This window comes from Besnoitia besnoiti, chromosome XIII (genome assembly GCF_002563875.1).
Source record: "Besnoitia besnoiti strain Bb-Ger1 chromosome XIII, whole genome shotgun sequence".
NCBI lineage: Eukaryota > Apicomplexa > Conoidasida > Eucoccidiorida > Sarcocystidae > Besnoitia > Besnoitia besnoiti.
This window is the reverse complement of record NC_042368.1, coordinates 886369-900587: the sequence shown is the minus strand read 5'-3', so window position 1 is coordinate 900587 and position 14219 is coordinate 886369. Positions and strand designations below refer to the sequence as shown.

The 14219-nt window shown below is 59.1% G+C and overlaps 2 protein-coding genes across 2 annotated transcripts; one reads left to right on the top strand and one right to left on the bottom strand.

Moving 5' to 3' along the window:
* Positions 1-3425: 3425 nt before the first annotated feature.
* BESB_030920 (uncharacterized protein) lies at positions 3426-8348 on the bottom strand (the record flags this gene model as incomplete). Its single annotated transcript, XM_029361760.1, has 3 exons — positions 3426-4316; positions 4551-4655; positions 4716-8348. 3 exons carry the CDS (start codon positions 8346-8348, stop codon positions 3426-3428), a joined length of 4629 nt encoding a protein of 1542 aa, XP_029215227.1.
* Positions 8349-9954: 1606 nt separating this feature from the next.
* Positions 9955-12942, top strand: BESB_030910 (polynucleotide adenylyltransferase; the record flags this gene model as incomplete). Its single annotated transcript, XM_029361759.1, has 1 exon — positions 9955-12942. The coding sequence occupies one exon, from the start codon at positions 9955-9957 to the stop codon at positions 12940-12942; it is 2988 nt and encodes a 995-aa protein (XP_029215226.1).
* Positions 12943-14219: the final 1277 nt, after the last annotated feature.

Genomic DNA, 14219 nt, shown 5'->3' with positions numbered 1-14219 from the left:
AGCAGACACGCGTAAGAACAAAACGACTCACGCATCGTGCGTATTCACAGCGAGCGGCGAAGCGCCGGAACCTCGCAACGAGAGTCGGTTTGCCCTACGCCAGATGCAAGAATTCGGCGCGGAGTTGAGACGATTACTAGGCCCCAGGCGAACAAGTTAAGAGTCAGGCAAAAAACCACGGGAAAAGACGAATCATCCGTCAAAAACTGGAGAGCGACACAGCAATCCCAGCCATAGCTGTCGCAACATCCAGGCCGTCGGATTGAACCGCAGCCTTGCTTTTCTTTCTTCCTTTGAGTTTGCAGCAGGCCGAAGAAGAGCATGGAAAAACTACTCGGTTTGTCGCTACACGTCTTTTTGTGCTGCGAAACAGATCTGCAGCGGAAAACAATAGCGAACCGCCGCGGGAGGGTGGCTTGGAGTTAGCGTCGGTTTATGCATTTGTGCATCATCCAGAAAAAAGCGCTGCAGATGTACATGCGTATGCGAGCGTTCATTCTTACCTGTTTGCCAGTGTGTAGGACTCAACCGTCCCTTCTTAAGAATTTCCACGTTGTATATTTTGGATTCGTGGATTCAGGCCCTGCAAAAAAAAAGTGCCGTCTGCAGGAAGGCTTCCGGGCTTCGTTTCCTCAGGCGGTTCTGCCAGCCTTCATGCTGATGTCTGTATGTATGTCCATTGGTTCGAGGCCGGCGGGTTAAGAGAGCGAGCGGCGTCCAAAATATGGCCCTTGCTCCTAACGCAAGCAAATCTACACACTGCACAGAATGCCTTGCGTCAGGGTATATCGCTTCGACAGTGAATACTGGATATCTTTAAAACGGCGTGTGCTTGGCCAGTAAGGTGAGAAAGCATGCAGTTCACACCAACAAGGCGACGAGTAGAGCGACGATAAAGCCGCCACTCCCTCAATTTTAGTCTCTGTGCGGATTCACATACGCACTTTCCTTGCTTCTCGAAGTCATGTTTAAAGAATCAGTTGCTACGGGAAGCGTTTTACCCTACGCCTTGTTCGTCTGCGCTACCAATAATAATCAAGAAGATCATACTGTATACCCAAATAATTATCCATCCACCCTGCGGTACGGTACACACACGCGCTCCCCGGGCTATGCTCCAGAGTTCCCTGGATTTTTCAAATCTCTAAACGTTATCTCAGAACATGTACACCAGTTTTAGTGAGTTGGATGACTTTTGGAATCTACGAAGTCGCTTCTGGAAGCCTGCGCTCGGCAGGCATATGTGAGAAAACTCCTGTGTTGCGTCGCGTTCCCTGAACATACTAAACACAAATACGTGGAATATGTATGTACGGATGAACTGCGAGAATCAACGTTGAAATTTGTGGCTGCTGCCATCGATAAACTGGACATATCCGTGTCGTCTCCGTCGGAAGGCGCCCTCCACGCAGTTTTTCCTGCTTGATCCAGCGCGACACGAACTCACACAACCTAGTTCCGCGAAAGTGAGCATGGTTCTACTAACAGTGATTAGCAATTGGCGAATAGAGAGAGTCCAGAAGCCACTACGATCTGCGGTTTTGAGCGAAAAAGTGGTTAGCTCACGGAGACTCCCAATTTTTGACATCTAACCGAAACTGCAAGGCTGCCGGCAGGTGACTGAGGAGTCAAACTCGTGGTGGTCGACTTGTTTAGTGTTGCGCATGAGCAGAGGCAGAGAACGTTGGAACACTGCAGGCAGAGAGTAGGCTATAGTGCGCAAGGAAATACAAAAAGTGCAGGACTGAAAAAAAGGGTTTTACGAAGGTACGATAGCTCGTAAGAAGCTAGAGAACCTGTGCGGGCGCGTGCTTTCCGCCATGGCAGAGGCATGCGCAGGCAGAACTCAATCCGCCTCCCTTCAGCGGAATGATCAACAGGCCATTCGAGGAAACAATGAGGAGCCAGGCACCGTTATCCTCCTCTGCAGCCTTTCCACAGAGAGTTTCGTGGGTTGGCTTCTTTACGGCCGCCCGGAACCTGCTGGCCCCGTTCTGTTTACGAGCGAGATGCTACTACATCCATCGCAGCCATAGCATGCGGTTTTTTCTCGCCTCTGCTGATCTAGCGTAAGCATATCAGGCGCGCGAACCACCCTTTCAACGGGTTTTGTATAGTAAAAGGGTTCATCTGCATGAAATATCAGTTGTACGAGTTTCGAAGCGTATGCGCACACATCACTTTGAGTCTTTTTTCCACTGGTGCTCTAGAGATGCCTGTTCAGTGCCAACGCAGGCACATGTTTGCCCAGCGGGAGTCCTCCGCTGTCGGCAGAAGTCGGCTTCTTTCTGTGTCGACCCCATCTCTGTGAAGACAGTACGGGGTTGTGGAAACAAGTATGCGAAAAACACGGCGAGCGTCAAACTTGTGTTTACCCTGAAGTGACGGAACTATCCTTCCTGTTTACAGCAGCGGTGCCTTCTGCAGGCTCGGCCCACGCAGACCATAGCGAAAGCACCCATCTTTGCGTATCGGCTTCGAAGCAAAGAGAAAAAAGCGATTTAGGCCTGAAACAGTTGAACGACAAGCTTGAAGAGGGCAGTGAGGTCACGGAAACGCAAGGAAGGCAACACGTGAAGACCCCCAGCTGACGAAACGAAACGGTTCCTTGGTATAAGAAAACACCATGCCTCCAAACAGCACAAAGCCAAGACAAGCGAGATGCGGCACCCCCGCCATATAGCAGTGAAATCTCAGTGCGGCGGGCGCCTTTCAGGCACACGCGAGCCGAACAACGGAAAAACAGAGGTGTCTATGCATGCCAACGCATGCAGCTTCTTTACACTGTGCATCGCCGGTGCGGAAAAACGCTTCCTCTTTGTTCATGGAGACGCACGGAGCCAGCTGTTTTGGCTGTGCGATCTCCGATATCAGAGACCTCAGTATAAGACAAACTGCCGCTGTGATAGAAGTGGTACGGAAACTTAGCTTGCGTCAGCAACCGCGAGTGTAGCTTTGTTAAATTATCCCGTAATCTTGCTCGTTCTACAACGGCACGAGGATATACGCAGTGTTGAAGTGAGCACGTGGCAGCACCGAGACAGTCTCACGCCGCAGAAACACATACCATTCGCTCTGCTTTTCGGTCGCCTGTCACTTTTGGAGCGAGGCGTGCGTTGGCATTTCGTCTCCACTTCCTCATGAGTCAATGCCTGCGTTCTTACCCACGGTGCAGGTTTCCTCACATACCCTTTTCTCACCTTCTTCGCCTTCCTCGCCTGCAGCGACTCGCCGTGCTTGCCCCCCGCCGCCCCTCCCCTCCCGCCCTCGTCATGGCGCCGACTTCCCACGCGCCTAGGTACGCCATTTTCTCCCGCGGCTTCCGTTTCTTCATTCCTGAGTTACGCGTCTAATCTTCTATCCAACGCGTTCAGCTACACCATATTGGCTCCTTCCTCGCCACCAACTCGAAGAATATCTCCTCGTCAGTTCAGCGTCACGAGTCCAAGCCCGTCGTGGCCGGCGATCGCCTCTCTCTCTGCTTGGGCGTCGCTGGGTGTTGCGCTGGCGCGGCGCTCGTCCTCAGTCTCTTCTTCCCTCTCCGGCGGTAGCTCGGGAGCGTCGGTTCCTGCGTCACCGGCATGGAAGCACTCTTTCTCACCTTCCGCTACGGCGCGTTGCGTCAGACTGCTTCCAGCCTCTCGCCCGCCACCACGGCCTGCTTCTTCTCCCCTCTCTTCCGTGCGTTCCGCGGTCGCGGGCGCTGTGCCGCCGTCGTCTGAGTTGCTCGGCTTGTCAGCCATCTGCATCTCTGTCTCCGCCGGCGACTGTTCCCCTTCAGCTCTCCGCTTGGTCGGCGCCCCCGCGAGCGGCGCACTGGCGCCTCGCCCGCGCCGCCCGCCGCGGCCCTGCCCCCCGCGCGGTCTCCGCGCCTCCGGCGGCGCGTGCGGCTGGACTTCGCCGCTGGCCGCGGACTCCTTTCTGCCCGCCGCCGCACGTCGCCCCGAGGCCCGCGGGGCCCGCGGGCCGCGAGCGCCTCCTCGGCTCTTCCTGCGCAGCGCCTGCGCGGTCTGCTCGCTCCAGACGTAGTCGACCAGCACCTCGATGTCGCTGGGCTCGTCGCTAGCCCACTTGACGGGCTCGAAGGGCGGCAGCAAGTCGTCCAGGTCGCCACAGGGGTCGCTCTTTTGGAATTGCCGCGAGACCTCCTGGACGTCCTCGTAGAGCTCGCTGTAGGACGCGAAGCACGATGCGCGCTTCTCCAGCAGGTAGCCCACGGCCTTGTCCTGCCCGCGGCTCTTTGGCGAGCAAATGCGGCAGAGGCGCAGAAAACGCGCCGGCGAGGGCGTCGAGCTGAACGTCGCCGCGTAGATGACCTGAAACGCATAGGCAAGCACCGACAAGCGGAATGGACGCTCCACCGCGGAAACCCAGACCCTTGCAAGCAGGGGCCGAGGGGGGGGGGGGGGGGGGACAGCTGTGTGGAGCGTGGCAAGCAGATGAAGAGGAGAGGGGCGGCTACAGTGAGCCAGCTCTTCACGGACGCAAGTGAATCAGCGCTTGTGCGGATGCCTCGCTCTGACTCGCGGGGACCTGGAGTGCACACGTACCTTGAAAATCGTCAGCAAGTGAATGCGAGCTTTGTTCTTGGGTTCGAGGAAGACGACGAACGGGCCAGAAGGCGCGCCTGCCGCCTCGCGAGAAACCTTCTTCCTCTGGTTCACCAAAGCTCCTGCAGGCGTGGGCGGCCTTCCTACGCGTCCTCGCTTCCGCACGTTCCCCGCCGACACTTCAGGCACCGGCTGAACACGGTCGTTCTTTCGGCACCCGTTTTCCGCTGTGTCCCCTTCGCGCACGGATTCGCTTTCCATGCTTGCCTCTATCTCCTCAGACTCGCCCAGCGCAAAGCCGTTTCCGGCGAGCCGCCCCGCCTCCATAACGGCCTCGACATCGCCGCTTGCCAACACCCCTCCGCTCTGCGCGGCCTCCCGAGCATCGGCCCCTGCTTCGCGGCGCTTTTCTCTCTCTGCTTCACGCTTCGGCGCGAGTGGCGACAGATACGGCGGCATGCTCTTCCCCGCCTCCTCCGCCTCCAGGTTTGCGCCAGCATCCGCCTCTTGTCCTGCTTGTCCCCGGCCCCCGACTGTGCTTTGCAGTTCGCTGGTATCCGCCGGCAGTGCTTCAGTCTTCACCACTGACGAAGGAACGCCTGCGACAGCCGAAGAGAGCGGCGATGCAGCCGAGGAGGCGGCCGCCTGGCTGAGGGACCGAGGGGAGGAAGCAGCGCAAGAGGACGAGGAGGAAGACGAGGGAGGGTCCTGGAGAAGGCGAGCAAAGGAGTCGAACCAGATGACGAGCTGTCGGGGAATGCGGAGGTCTTCTTCCCAGTTCAGCGTCCCGGTGCAAGGCAGCATGACACAGATGCTGTCCAGCGTGCTTTTCAAAACAACATATTTTACACCGCCTGGCTTTAAGAATGTCAAGGCGGAGCCGGAGGGGGCCGCGGACAGCAGCGAAGACGCACCGGAAGCCTGCGAAGCGGCAGGCGCTGACGCGCCGACAGAGCCAGGGCACGGCCGCGATGAAGGAGAAGGACCCGAGGGGCAACCTAGAGACAAGACAGAGGGAGGATCCTCAGCTGGAGACGACGGCGGCAATGCGGCGGGGCAAGGAGACTCACGCGAGGGAGACCCGCCAGGCGAGGGCACAGTCGCAGGCAATTTCACTGGCGATTCTTTCGTGCAGGGCGACGCTGAGGGCGGCGGCGTGCCCCCTTCAGACGGCGAGAGGGCAGAAGAAGTCGACGACAAGCAGGGAGGGGAGTGCACAGCAGAGCCTCCAGCGCCACTGGCGCACGCACCTGTCACAGCCGTATCTGCCCCCTTTGCGACTGGGCACACGCCTTCGACAGAGGAAGGTCTGGGGCCGCTACACGTTGATGAAAGGGCGAGCGACGGGGGAGACGGCGATGGCGAAGCAGTGCACAGCGGAGGAGGCCCACAGGAGGCCGAGGCGGGGCAAGCAGCGCCTGATGAGCCTGGATATGCGGAGGAAACGGGGGATGGCAACTGCCGGTGGTCGCAACAACCTGTGCTGAGTTCCGAAGAGGCTGGACAGCAAGCGGTATCGCCTGGGGTAAGCGTTTCTGCATGGCCCCGCGGGGCGCCGTCGATGTCCATTGGCTGGGCTCGGTCGTCGGCATGTGCCTCCAAGGGCCCTTCATCCGGTAGCGCCTCTTGACTGGGCAGCTGGCTGTCTCTCGCCTTGTCTGACTGGACTCGCTCCGCCTCGGCCGCCAGACAACCCGCTGGCGCAGCCTCCTGTCCCTTCTGCGCGCTGCAGACTCGCTCGCTGTCGTTCTGCTCTTCGTCTCCATCATCGCTTCCGCCCTCCCCGGGCTTCTCTACGGAGAACCCTAACGGCGTGGCTCCGTGCCGGCCCCGGCCTCTGCGTCCGCCCCTGCCTCGCGGCGCACCACCCCGAGGCCTGTCTCTGCCCCGGGTTCGCGGCTCGCTCAGGAACAAGTCCTCGAAGAAGATCTTCTCCAGCTGCAGCTGTCCGTCAGCGCCGACGTAGCGAAAGCCGTCTGTGCACAGGGCGAACTCGAGGCATCCGGAGCGAAGCATCTCACGCAGAATTCGCCCGCCGCTTGTGGCCGCGTCCACCTTCTTATTGCGGGCGGGAGACGCCTCTGCAGCCAGGCTCTTGTCCCCTTCGTGGGTGTCGCAGTCGGCACCTCTCGGCTCTTCGTGCGGCCGCTCCTCTCCGCCCGCCGCTCCCTCCTCAGATCCATTCTCCGCGTTGGCTGCCACCTTCGCCTCCGCTGTCCCGAGCCGACCCTTCCTCTCACCCTGTCTGCCCCTCCCGCGCTGCGCTCGCCGAGGGCCGGTCGCCGCTGCGGAGCGCACAGGGGCAGACACGCAGTCGAACGGGCAGGGCGACGAAGAGAATGCCGCCAGAGAAGACGAGCCAGAAGAGGAGGCAAAGGCGGGCGAGGCGACCGTGGAGCCTGCGCTGCCTCGGCCCGCTGAAGCCCCGCCGTCAGCCGCGTCGTGTGTGTCCGCGGCTGGAGGGGCTAGAGAATCGGGCAGTGGATCGCTGCTTCGCTCATCCACGCGAGGCGAGGAAGCACGAGAGGAAGGAGCGCTCTCGAGGAACAGGTCGTCAAGGTTCCGCCCCTGCAAGAGCGCGGCTTCCGCGGCTTCTCGACAGCTTTCAATGCCGACGTAGCGGCCCCAGGCGAACGGCGAAGCGGCCTCTCCACTCTCAGGCTCGACTCCGCTGGCATCACGCCTTACTTTCGCCGCCGACCGGCTTCTGCTCTCCGCGTCGTCTGACTTGTCGTCGTCCTCGTCCTTCGCTTCCTGCTCCGGCCCCTGAGACAAGACGCACGGCGTCTCGCGCTCGGTGTCTGCCTTCCGCCTCTTCTGCGCTCGCAGCGGCGGCGTGTGAAGCCCGTTCGCTTCGCATGCGTCAGTCCCCTCCTCGTCTCCGTCCCCGTCTTCGCCCTCGAATGCACCCTTCCCGCGCACAGCCCCGCATCGCCTTTGCTTTTTTTCGTCGTTCCTCTTCAATCTGCTCCAAATGAATGGCATCAGGGGACAGGCGCCGTGCCCGAGCTCCACGAGCACCTCGTCTGGGGACAGCGAGAGCGACGGCAGAAGGCGGAACAGCAGGCCTACGGCGTCGCGCGACGTGAAGGAATTGAACGGCGCGCGGCTATCTGCGTGGTGCAGGTAAAACCGAGACCAAGCTTTCGCGTGCTCCGGCGCATCCAACAGCGTCGAGGGCCACCCGCCTGACCCTTGAGCCGCGCGCGCCGGCAGCAGGACTCGCGGCGGCGACGGATAGGAACCTGCCTCGAGTGATGAAGAGATGAGGTCGGATCCCGACGCTGGAGAGCCGCCGGAGGCGGCAGGCGCCGAGAGGGCCCTTGGCGGCTCCGAAAGGCCCTCTGCCGTCTGCGCAACCCCGCCCAGCAGGGCGGCCGACGCAGAGTGCGATGAAGACGCCGGGAAAGGCAAATGCGCGGCGCCTCCATCGGGCCAGCTCAGCGGCGAGGGCCTGGATGCCGTGCTGCGTGCACTGCCTTCTGGCTCAGGGGCGTCTCTCCCCTCGCAGTCCCTCGCGGCCTGCGCTTCGCCGTTGAGGGGCGCCAGTGACTGAGTTGAGTCACTCTCTGCTTGTTCGGCGCCCTCGCTGCGCGTCGGGCCGTCCCCAGGTTCCTGTCTGGACAGCGCGTAGTGATGGAAAATCCACTCGGTGCACGGGAGAAGCGACGGGCATGTGGGGCGGTAGGCCCCCGCCCCTGTCGAAGGCAGTGCTCTCTGCCTGCAGGCGCGCACGGGCCTCTCCCGGCGCGCGGAGGTCGCTCTCGCAGGAGCCGCCGAGGCGCTGAGAGGCTCCATCGCGGAACAACACCCTGCAAGGGGGGGTAGAAACACGCGGGGCAGTGCTGGGAACACTCGTGCGCGAGCGCTCGAATGAAGCCACGCCCCCTACAAGCCTGCGTCCAGCCTGCTCCCTCTCTCATGCAGGAAAGCGATTCTGTAGACACACAGAAGGAGCGGCACCATGGGGGGAGTCATGTGGGGGGGTTAAGCGGCACACAGACAAGGAAGAGGGAGCTGGACGCGCCCGAAGGGCGCGCCCTTCGGCGTGGTTAAGTTCGGGATTTGAAGGGAAAGGCTCGTGAGATCCAGGGCCAGCTAAAAACAACGAAGAACTCGAAACAGGCCTAACTCGTCTAGCGGCAATGTCTGCAGCCGTGGAGCAGCACCGCGAGGGGGGGGCACACCGAGCGAGCGCCCCGATTTTCAGGCTGGGGCCCGAGCAGACAGAGTTCCTTCCGTCAAACCTGCTTGAATTTTAGGGCCTCGAGAAACCTGAGGAAAAGCTTAAGCGATTCTAGAAAAGGGAAGAAAAGACAAGCGATCGAGGCGATGTCCTGGGGAAGCGGGCTCGCGCCTTGTGCGCAGGCTTGGCTCGCGCTTGGCGAGTAGGCAACCCTCGCTGTTTTGGCGGAATCCACGAGGAGACTGAAAGAAGTCAACGGAAAACAACAACATAGAGAGATCGAAGCAAGCGTCGGATTCTTCTTTTTTACGCCACGTTCATCATTCTCTCGTGACCTTGCTAGATGCGAAGGCGACACCGGGGTGCCTCACATGGCGCCCTATCTGGGGGATGTTGCACCGGGGAGAGGGTTAGCGCACGAAGAAATCAGCAAAGACGCAACAGAGCAATGGAGCGGACAGAAAAACTCCAAGCTTTTTGCATTTTCTTCTTCCACTTCAGCTCAGGCGACGGTACACACGTGATCTCTCGCTTTCTGCTCGCAGAAACCTGCGTCCCAAGGGAAGTGTGCAGACCTTCACGCTTGCATGCGGAACATCCCGAGACCTGAATTTTTCGCTACTGTCAATCGTGGATGACATGCTTTCTTCTCCGCTATCTCTCCCCTTTTTCCTCTCCTTTTTCTCCTTGTTCTGAGTCCGTAGAGCTTGTTCAACGCAGCTTGTCCGCCTACGGCGCCTCATTCTGTCTGTTTCATTTCTTCGTGCCCTGGCTGGTGCATGCGCAAGTCCGCAAACGGAGTTGCTCGTCCATACATAATCCAGCATAGCAGTATTGCTTGCAGCCAGACTTTTTATACAGCAGATTAGGGGAGCCAGGCCCCAAGGATATCGACACAGAGAGGTGCAGAGCGAGTTTGAGTAGCGACTTAAGGGCTGTGTGACGGATTGTCACGGGTCTCGGGAGGGTCTCGGGAGGGTCTCGGGCGTTTTACAGCGTACGAGGCTCCTCGTGGACTCATCAGCTGCTGCTGATCCCTGTTTTAGCTCTCAACACGATTTCTACGGCGCCAATCGTGGGTCTCTTGACAATGGTCGGATATGTGGCCGCGGTTTCCGTCGCGGCATTTCGTTTCCCGCGAACCTAAGCCAGCGCGTTTTATCGCAGTTGGGAGATATCCAATAGAGGGAGACAGGTATCTGGAGTCTTCGACAGACGATGGCGAGGAGCGAGCCGTTTCATCCCTCGTTTCTGTGCGCCTGTAGAGTGGCGCGCAGACGGGGGACTCAGACGCGTGTCTTTTCTTCACCCGCGTCCTCCGCGGCCTCGGCGTTCCGGACCGAATGGGCAACGTTGTCATCCTCGGCGAATGAATCCGAGCCTCCTCCTCCCACGGGGTGTTTGCCCTCTGCTCGACACCGTCGGTGCGGCTTCCCGAGGGCGTATCCATCCGCCCTTTTCTCAGTTTTCTCACTTCGTCTCTCGCCGTTCCCCTCTGCGACTCGCCACTTCCATTCTTCTTGCTCTTCTCCTTGCGCGGGCTTGACGGCATGGGTGAAGCCCCGCGGGCAAAGTCCGTCTTCTCCTTCTTCTTCCTATCCGCTGGTGTGTTTGCGCCCCGAGGATGCTTTGACGCTCTGCGCCGCATCTCGGTGTCATTCGTGGACGACTCGTTTCTCTCAGGCTAGTCTCTCCGGCGTGCTTCGTCCCCAACTGGAGTGCCCCACGAGCTCTCCGCGGAGAGGCCAAGTTGCTTCCTCGTCGACGGCCTTTGAGTCGCTTTTGGCGGCCGTCGTAAGTGGGAATTTGTCGTCACCTTCGTCTCCTGGCGGAACGTTCCGTTTCTCGTCAACGCCATCCGTCTTCGATGTGGGTCCGCCGCCTGCGGCGCGTCGTCATGCGTTCTTCGGCCGTCGCGCCTCCCACTTCCGCCCGTCCTCTCGTTCTTTGTCGCCCGCTTCAGTCTTTGACTCAAGGGCGGCCCTCGACGACGGCGACAGCAGCAGCGACGACGAACGCGCAGCGGCGTCAGCGCTGTATGGCGCCCTTGGTCACCCCGCGGGCCCTAGCAGGAAGAACGCCGGCGACGAGGCGCGTGACGACGCATTCCGTCTCAGACCTGGCACTGCGATGGAGACAGGCGAGAACCACTCTAGTAGTTGGTATGAGGGAAGACGCGCGCAGCCCAGCGAAAAAGATAGGATGAGAAAAGCTGTCGGCGATACTGCGGTGCGGCGTATGCTGGAGAAGGAAGATCTTGTGCGTGAAGGGGTTATGATGAGGAGACGCAGTGAAGGCCCAGAGCGAAGCCAAGGGCAGGGACGAAGAGAGACCGACGACGCCCACGACGAAAATATCGCGCCTCTCCTCGGTGCCTTTGCGGCGATACAGCAGAGGCCGCGGAAGAAAGGACGTGGGGACCGCAGGTCAGACGCTGGCGAAAATCTTGACTCACACCCTCTGCCACGGAACGCAGTCATGCCCGAAACCGGGCCTCTGGGCTCCCACCCGTCGTCAGGCCACTGTCCGTTTTCGGATGGCGCCTCACGCCCGTTATCATCGGGTCGTGAGGCGGAGACAGAGTGGCAGGCAAGTGACGATACGTCCGCGGCCGCTTCGCATACGTCAGGGAGCCGTTCTTCGTCCTCATTCTCTCCGGCGGCGCAGCCCTCGCCGGGCCGGCGCGCTTCTGTGGAGGCGTCGGCTTCCGCACTGGGGTCGCGGTTTGACGTGTTTGTGGCTCCGTCCGTCTTTGAGGCTCTGACGAGCGAGATGTGTCGGCTGGAAGCTCTTATGTTGCCAGGGACCGAAGATCAGGCGGGCATGCAGCGGTTTCTGTCGCAGCTCCAAGATCTGCTGAACGGCGTCCTCGACGCGTGTGTCGTGACGCCTTTCGGATCCGCTGTTAACGGACTGTGGACTCCCCAGAGCGACTTGGACGTTTGCGTGCAGGTTCGCGATGCGTCGACGCGCGCGGGTCAGATCAAGGTGTTGCGGCAGATTGCTCATGCTCTGCAGCCTGTCTTAACTCACCTTATCGAGCCTCGCTTCCAAGCGCGAGTCCCTATCATTCACTGGACCCCCAGATTCTCACACACTTTCAAAGGCGTGGGCGCGCTGTCTGGCCGGTCTTACCGCCATCCAGTCTTTCGTTCCCTGCTTGGAACGACGTGCGACGACCGCCGAGACAAACTGGCAGACGGTGGTGACGTTGCCGCGGGCGGTGGCCGAGGACGGGCTCCGTCCAGGGACTGTGAAAGGGAAAGGAATTCACAGATGGTGTCCTGCGATATAAGCGTGAACAATTTACTAGCTGTTGTCAACAGCAAGCTTCTGGGGGCATATGTAGGAATTGAACCCAGACTCCGAACGCTAGGATACGCTGTCAAACTGTGGGCAAAAGGAAGAAATATAAACGACCGATCTCGAGGGACTGTTTCGTCTTTCTCCCTCGTGCTCATGCTGATCCATTTTCTTCAAAACAATGTCCAACCCTGTGTGCTGCCTTCTTTACAAGATATGGCCATACGCCAGCGCCTTCCCCCGGTGTATATTGGTGGCGTCGACTGTAGGTACACTGCTGATCCTGAGGCAGTGAAAAAGGAATTGGAGTTTCTACGTGGCGGTGCACCGCCCAATACAGAGACCGTTGGGGAGCTTCTCCTGCAGTTCTTTCGGTACTTTGGCTACGAGTATAGAGGCGGGGTTATTGCCATCCGTGATATTTCGCAATTTGCTCTCTCGCCTAGTCAACCAAACATCGACAGGTGGGGTGCCGACCTTGCGAACTACAGGGCTGCTTCGTTATTCCGAGATAGAAGGTCAAATGCAGCTTCGACAAGGCGAGCGTTGCTGCCCCAGAGGCTACATGGCCGCGGCGGAGATGGTGTTGAGGATGACGAAGCAACTGGCATTGCGTCGTTTGCATCTGATTTTGCTGGAAGTGGCAAGGGTGGGACGGTAGGCGATGGTGATATTTTCGATTCACCATCAGCTTCGCTTAGAGATGCAGATCTTCATAGCACTGGGGGTGACTACCTCGTTGTTGACAATCCTTTCGAAGTCGGGAAGGATGTCTGCAATGTCTTGCCATGTCAGTACCAAAGGATCCGCCACGAGTTCAAGCGCGCATTTCGCATGCTCGCGGATGGGGCTTCGTTTCGGCAGGTTGCCGCGCCCGATGGGAGAACCACTGTGCGGTTGTGAGAAAAGAGAGAATTTTCCTACGGCGTTGTGATTGGCCAGCGTGATCCGAGACCTCTCCGTTTTCGACGAAGTCTTCATAGCCGATACTGCGTATCTGCATGGTGGCAGAATCTCCGTGCCGTCTCTTCGTACTGCCACCACTCAAACGCATCCGACAGCTGACAGGACAGGGGTGTGCTCGCCTTCCTGTGGTGATGTCTGCAGCGCGTGAAATCCTTCTTCCCGCATTACCGATGCGGTAAAGGGAGTGGGACATCAGTCACTGAAGGTCAGACCAGATACACAGATGGACACGAAGCCAGTGCGATTAGCATGAATGAGTAGGCATACGTCGGCTTGCGAGGTACACGACAATGAAACATGCAACGACGGTCTCTATCTAAACAGTGCGCCTGATGTCGCTTCCTATTAGTTTCACTTCCTCCAGTGACGCTGGCGCGAGCGGTCGAGCTAGGGTGCATGACACCTGACCAGCCGCACCCGCTCTGTAATGCTGGTTCCGGCAAGTAGTCATATTGGGGAGTTCTCTGCGTCACGAGAATGAAGAGGCACCGCACGTTGGAATAGGTTGCCGCCGCAGTCCCGCGATGAACTGTCGCGGCCCGGGAAATAAAAGTAGGGGCAAGAGACCGTTAGGGCACAAATGCAGGGTAGCGCGAGGCTAGTTTACAACGCTTGGAAACGGCTTCAAACGCCGTAAGAGAGCAGAGGCGAGACGACCCGCGAAAAAGGTGTAGGCGACAAGCGGCCTTAACACGCTGGCAATATCTTTCCATATGACGTGAGCCCGTGCTTTTTAGCCAGTCACTGCTTGTTCCTCTGCCAGCATGGCGCCTGGTCTAGTTACTGACGCAGCTGTTGAAACAATTGCTTTGGCATGCTGTCGTGCGGCAGGCCTCCTGTATTTGGCCTCGGTATTTCGTCATTGCAGATACACATGTCCTTCTGTAAGGGGGAAATGCCTGAGGGGCTTGCCCCGGCAGTCATCTTCCCATAACAACAGTGGTTGGAATTCCCGCTGACGGTTCGCGTCGATTCACCGAGAGATGGAAGATACGCTGCTCTGTTCTCATCATGTACTCGAGCGGAATTCTCGTGGTAGCAAACGACAGTAGGGCGGCACCGACCCAGGCATTATTGCATTATTGCATTGGCCCAGCAAAAGCTTTCTGCAGTTAGCCTTTGAGAAGTGAAAAAAACTTTTACTGGCAGACAAAATAATGAGGCACTGTGCTGCTACATCTGTGATGGCCGCTTGTAGTGGATGAAAATCGTTC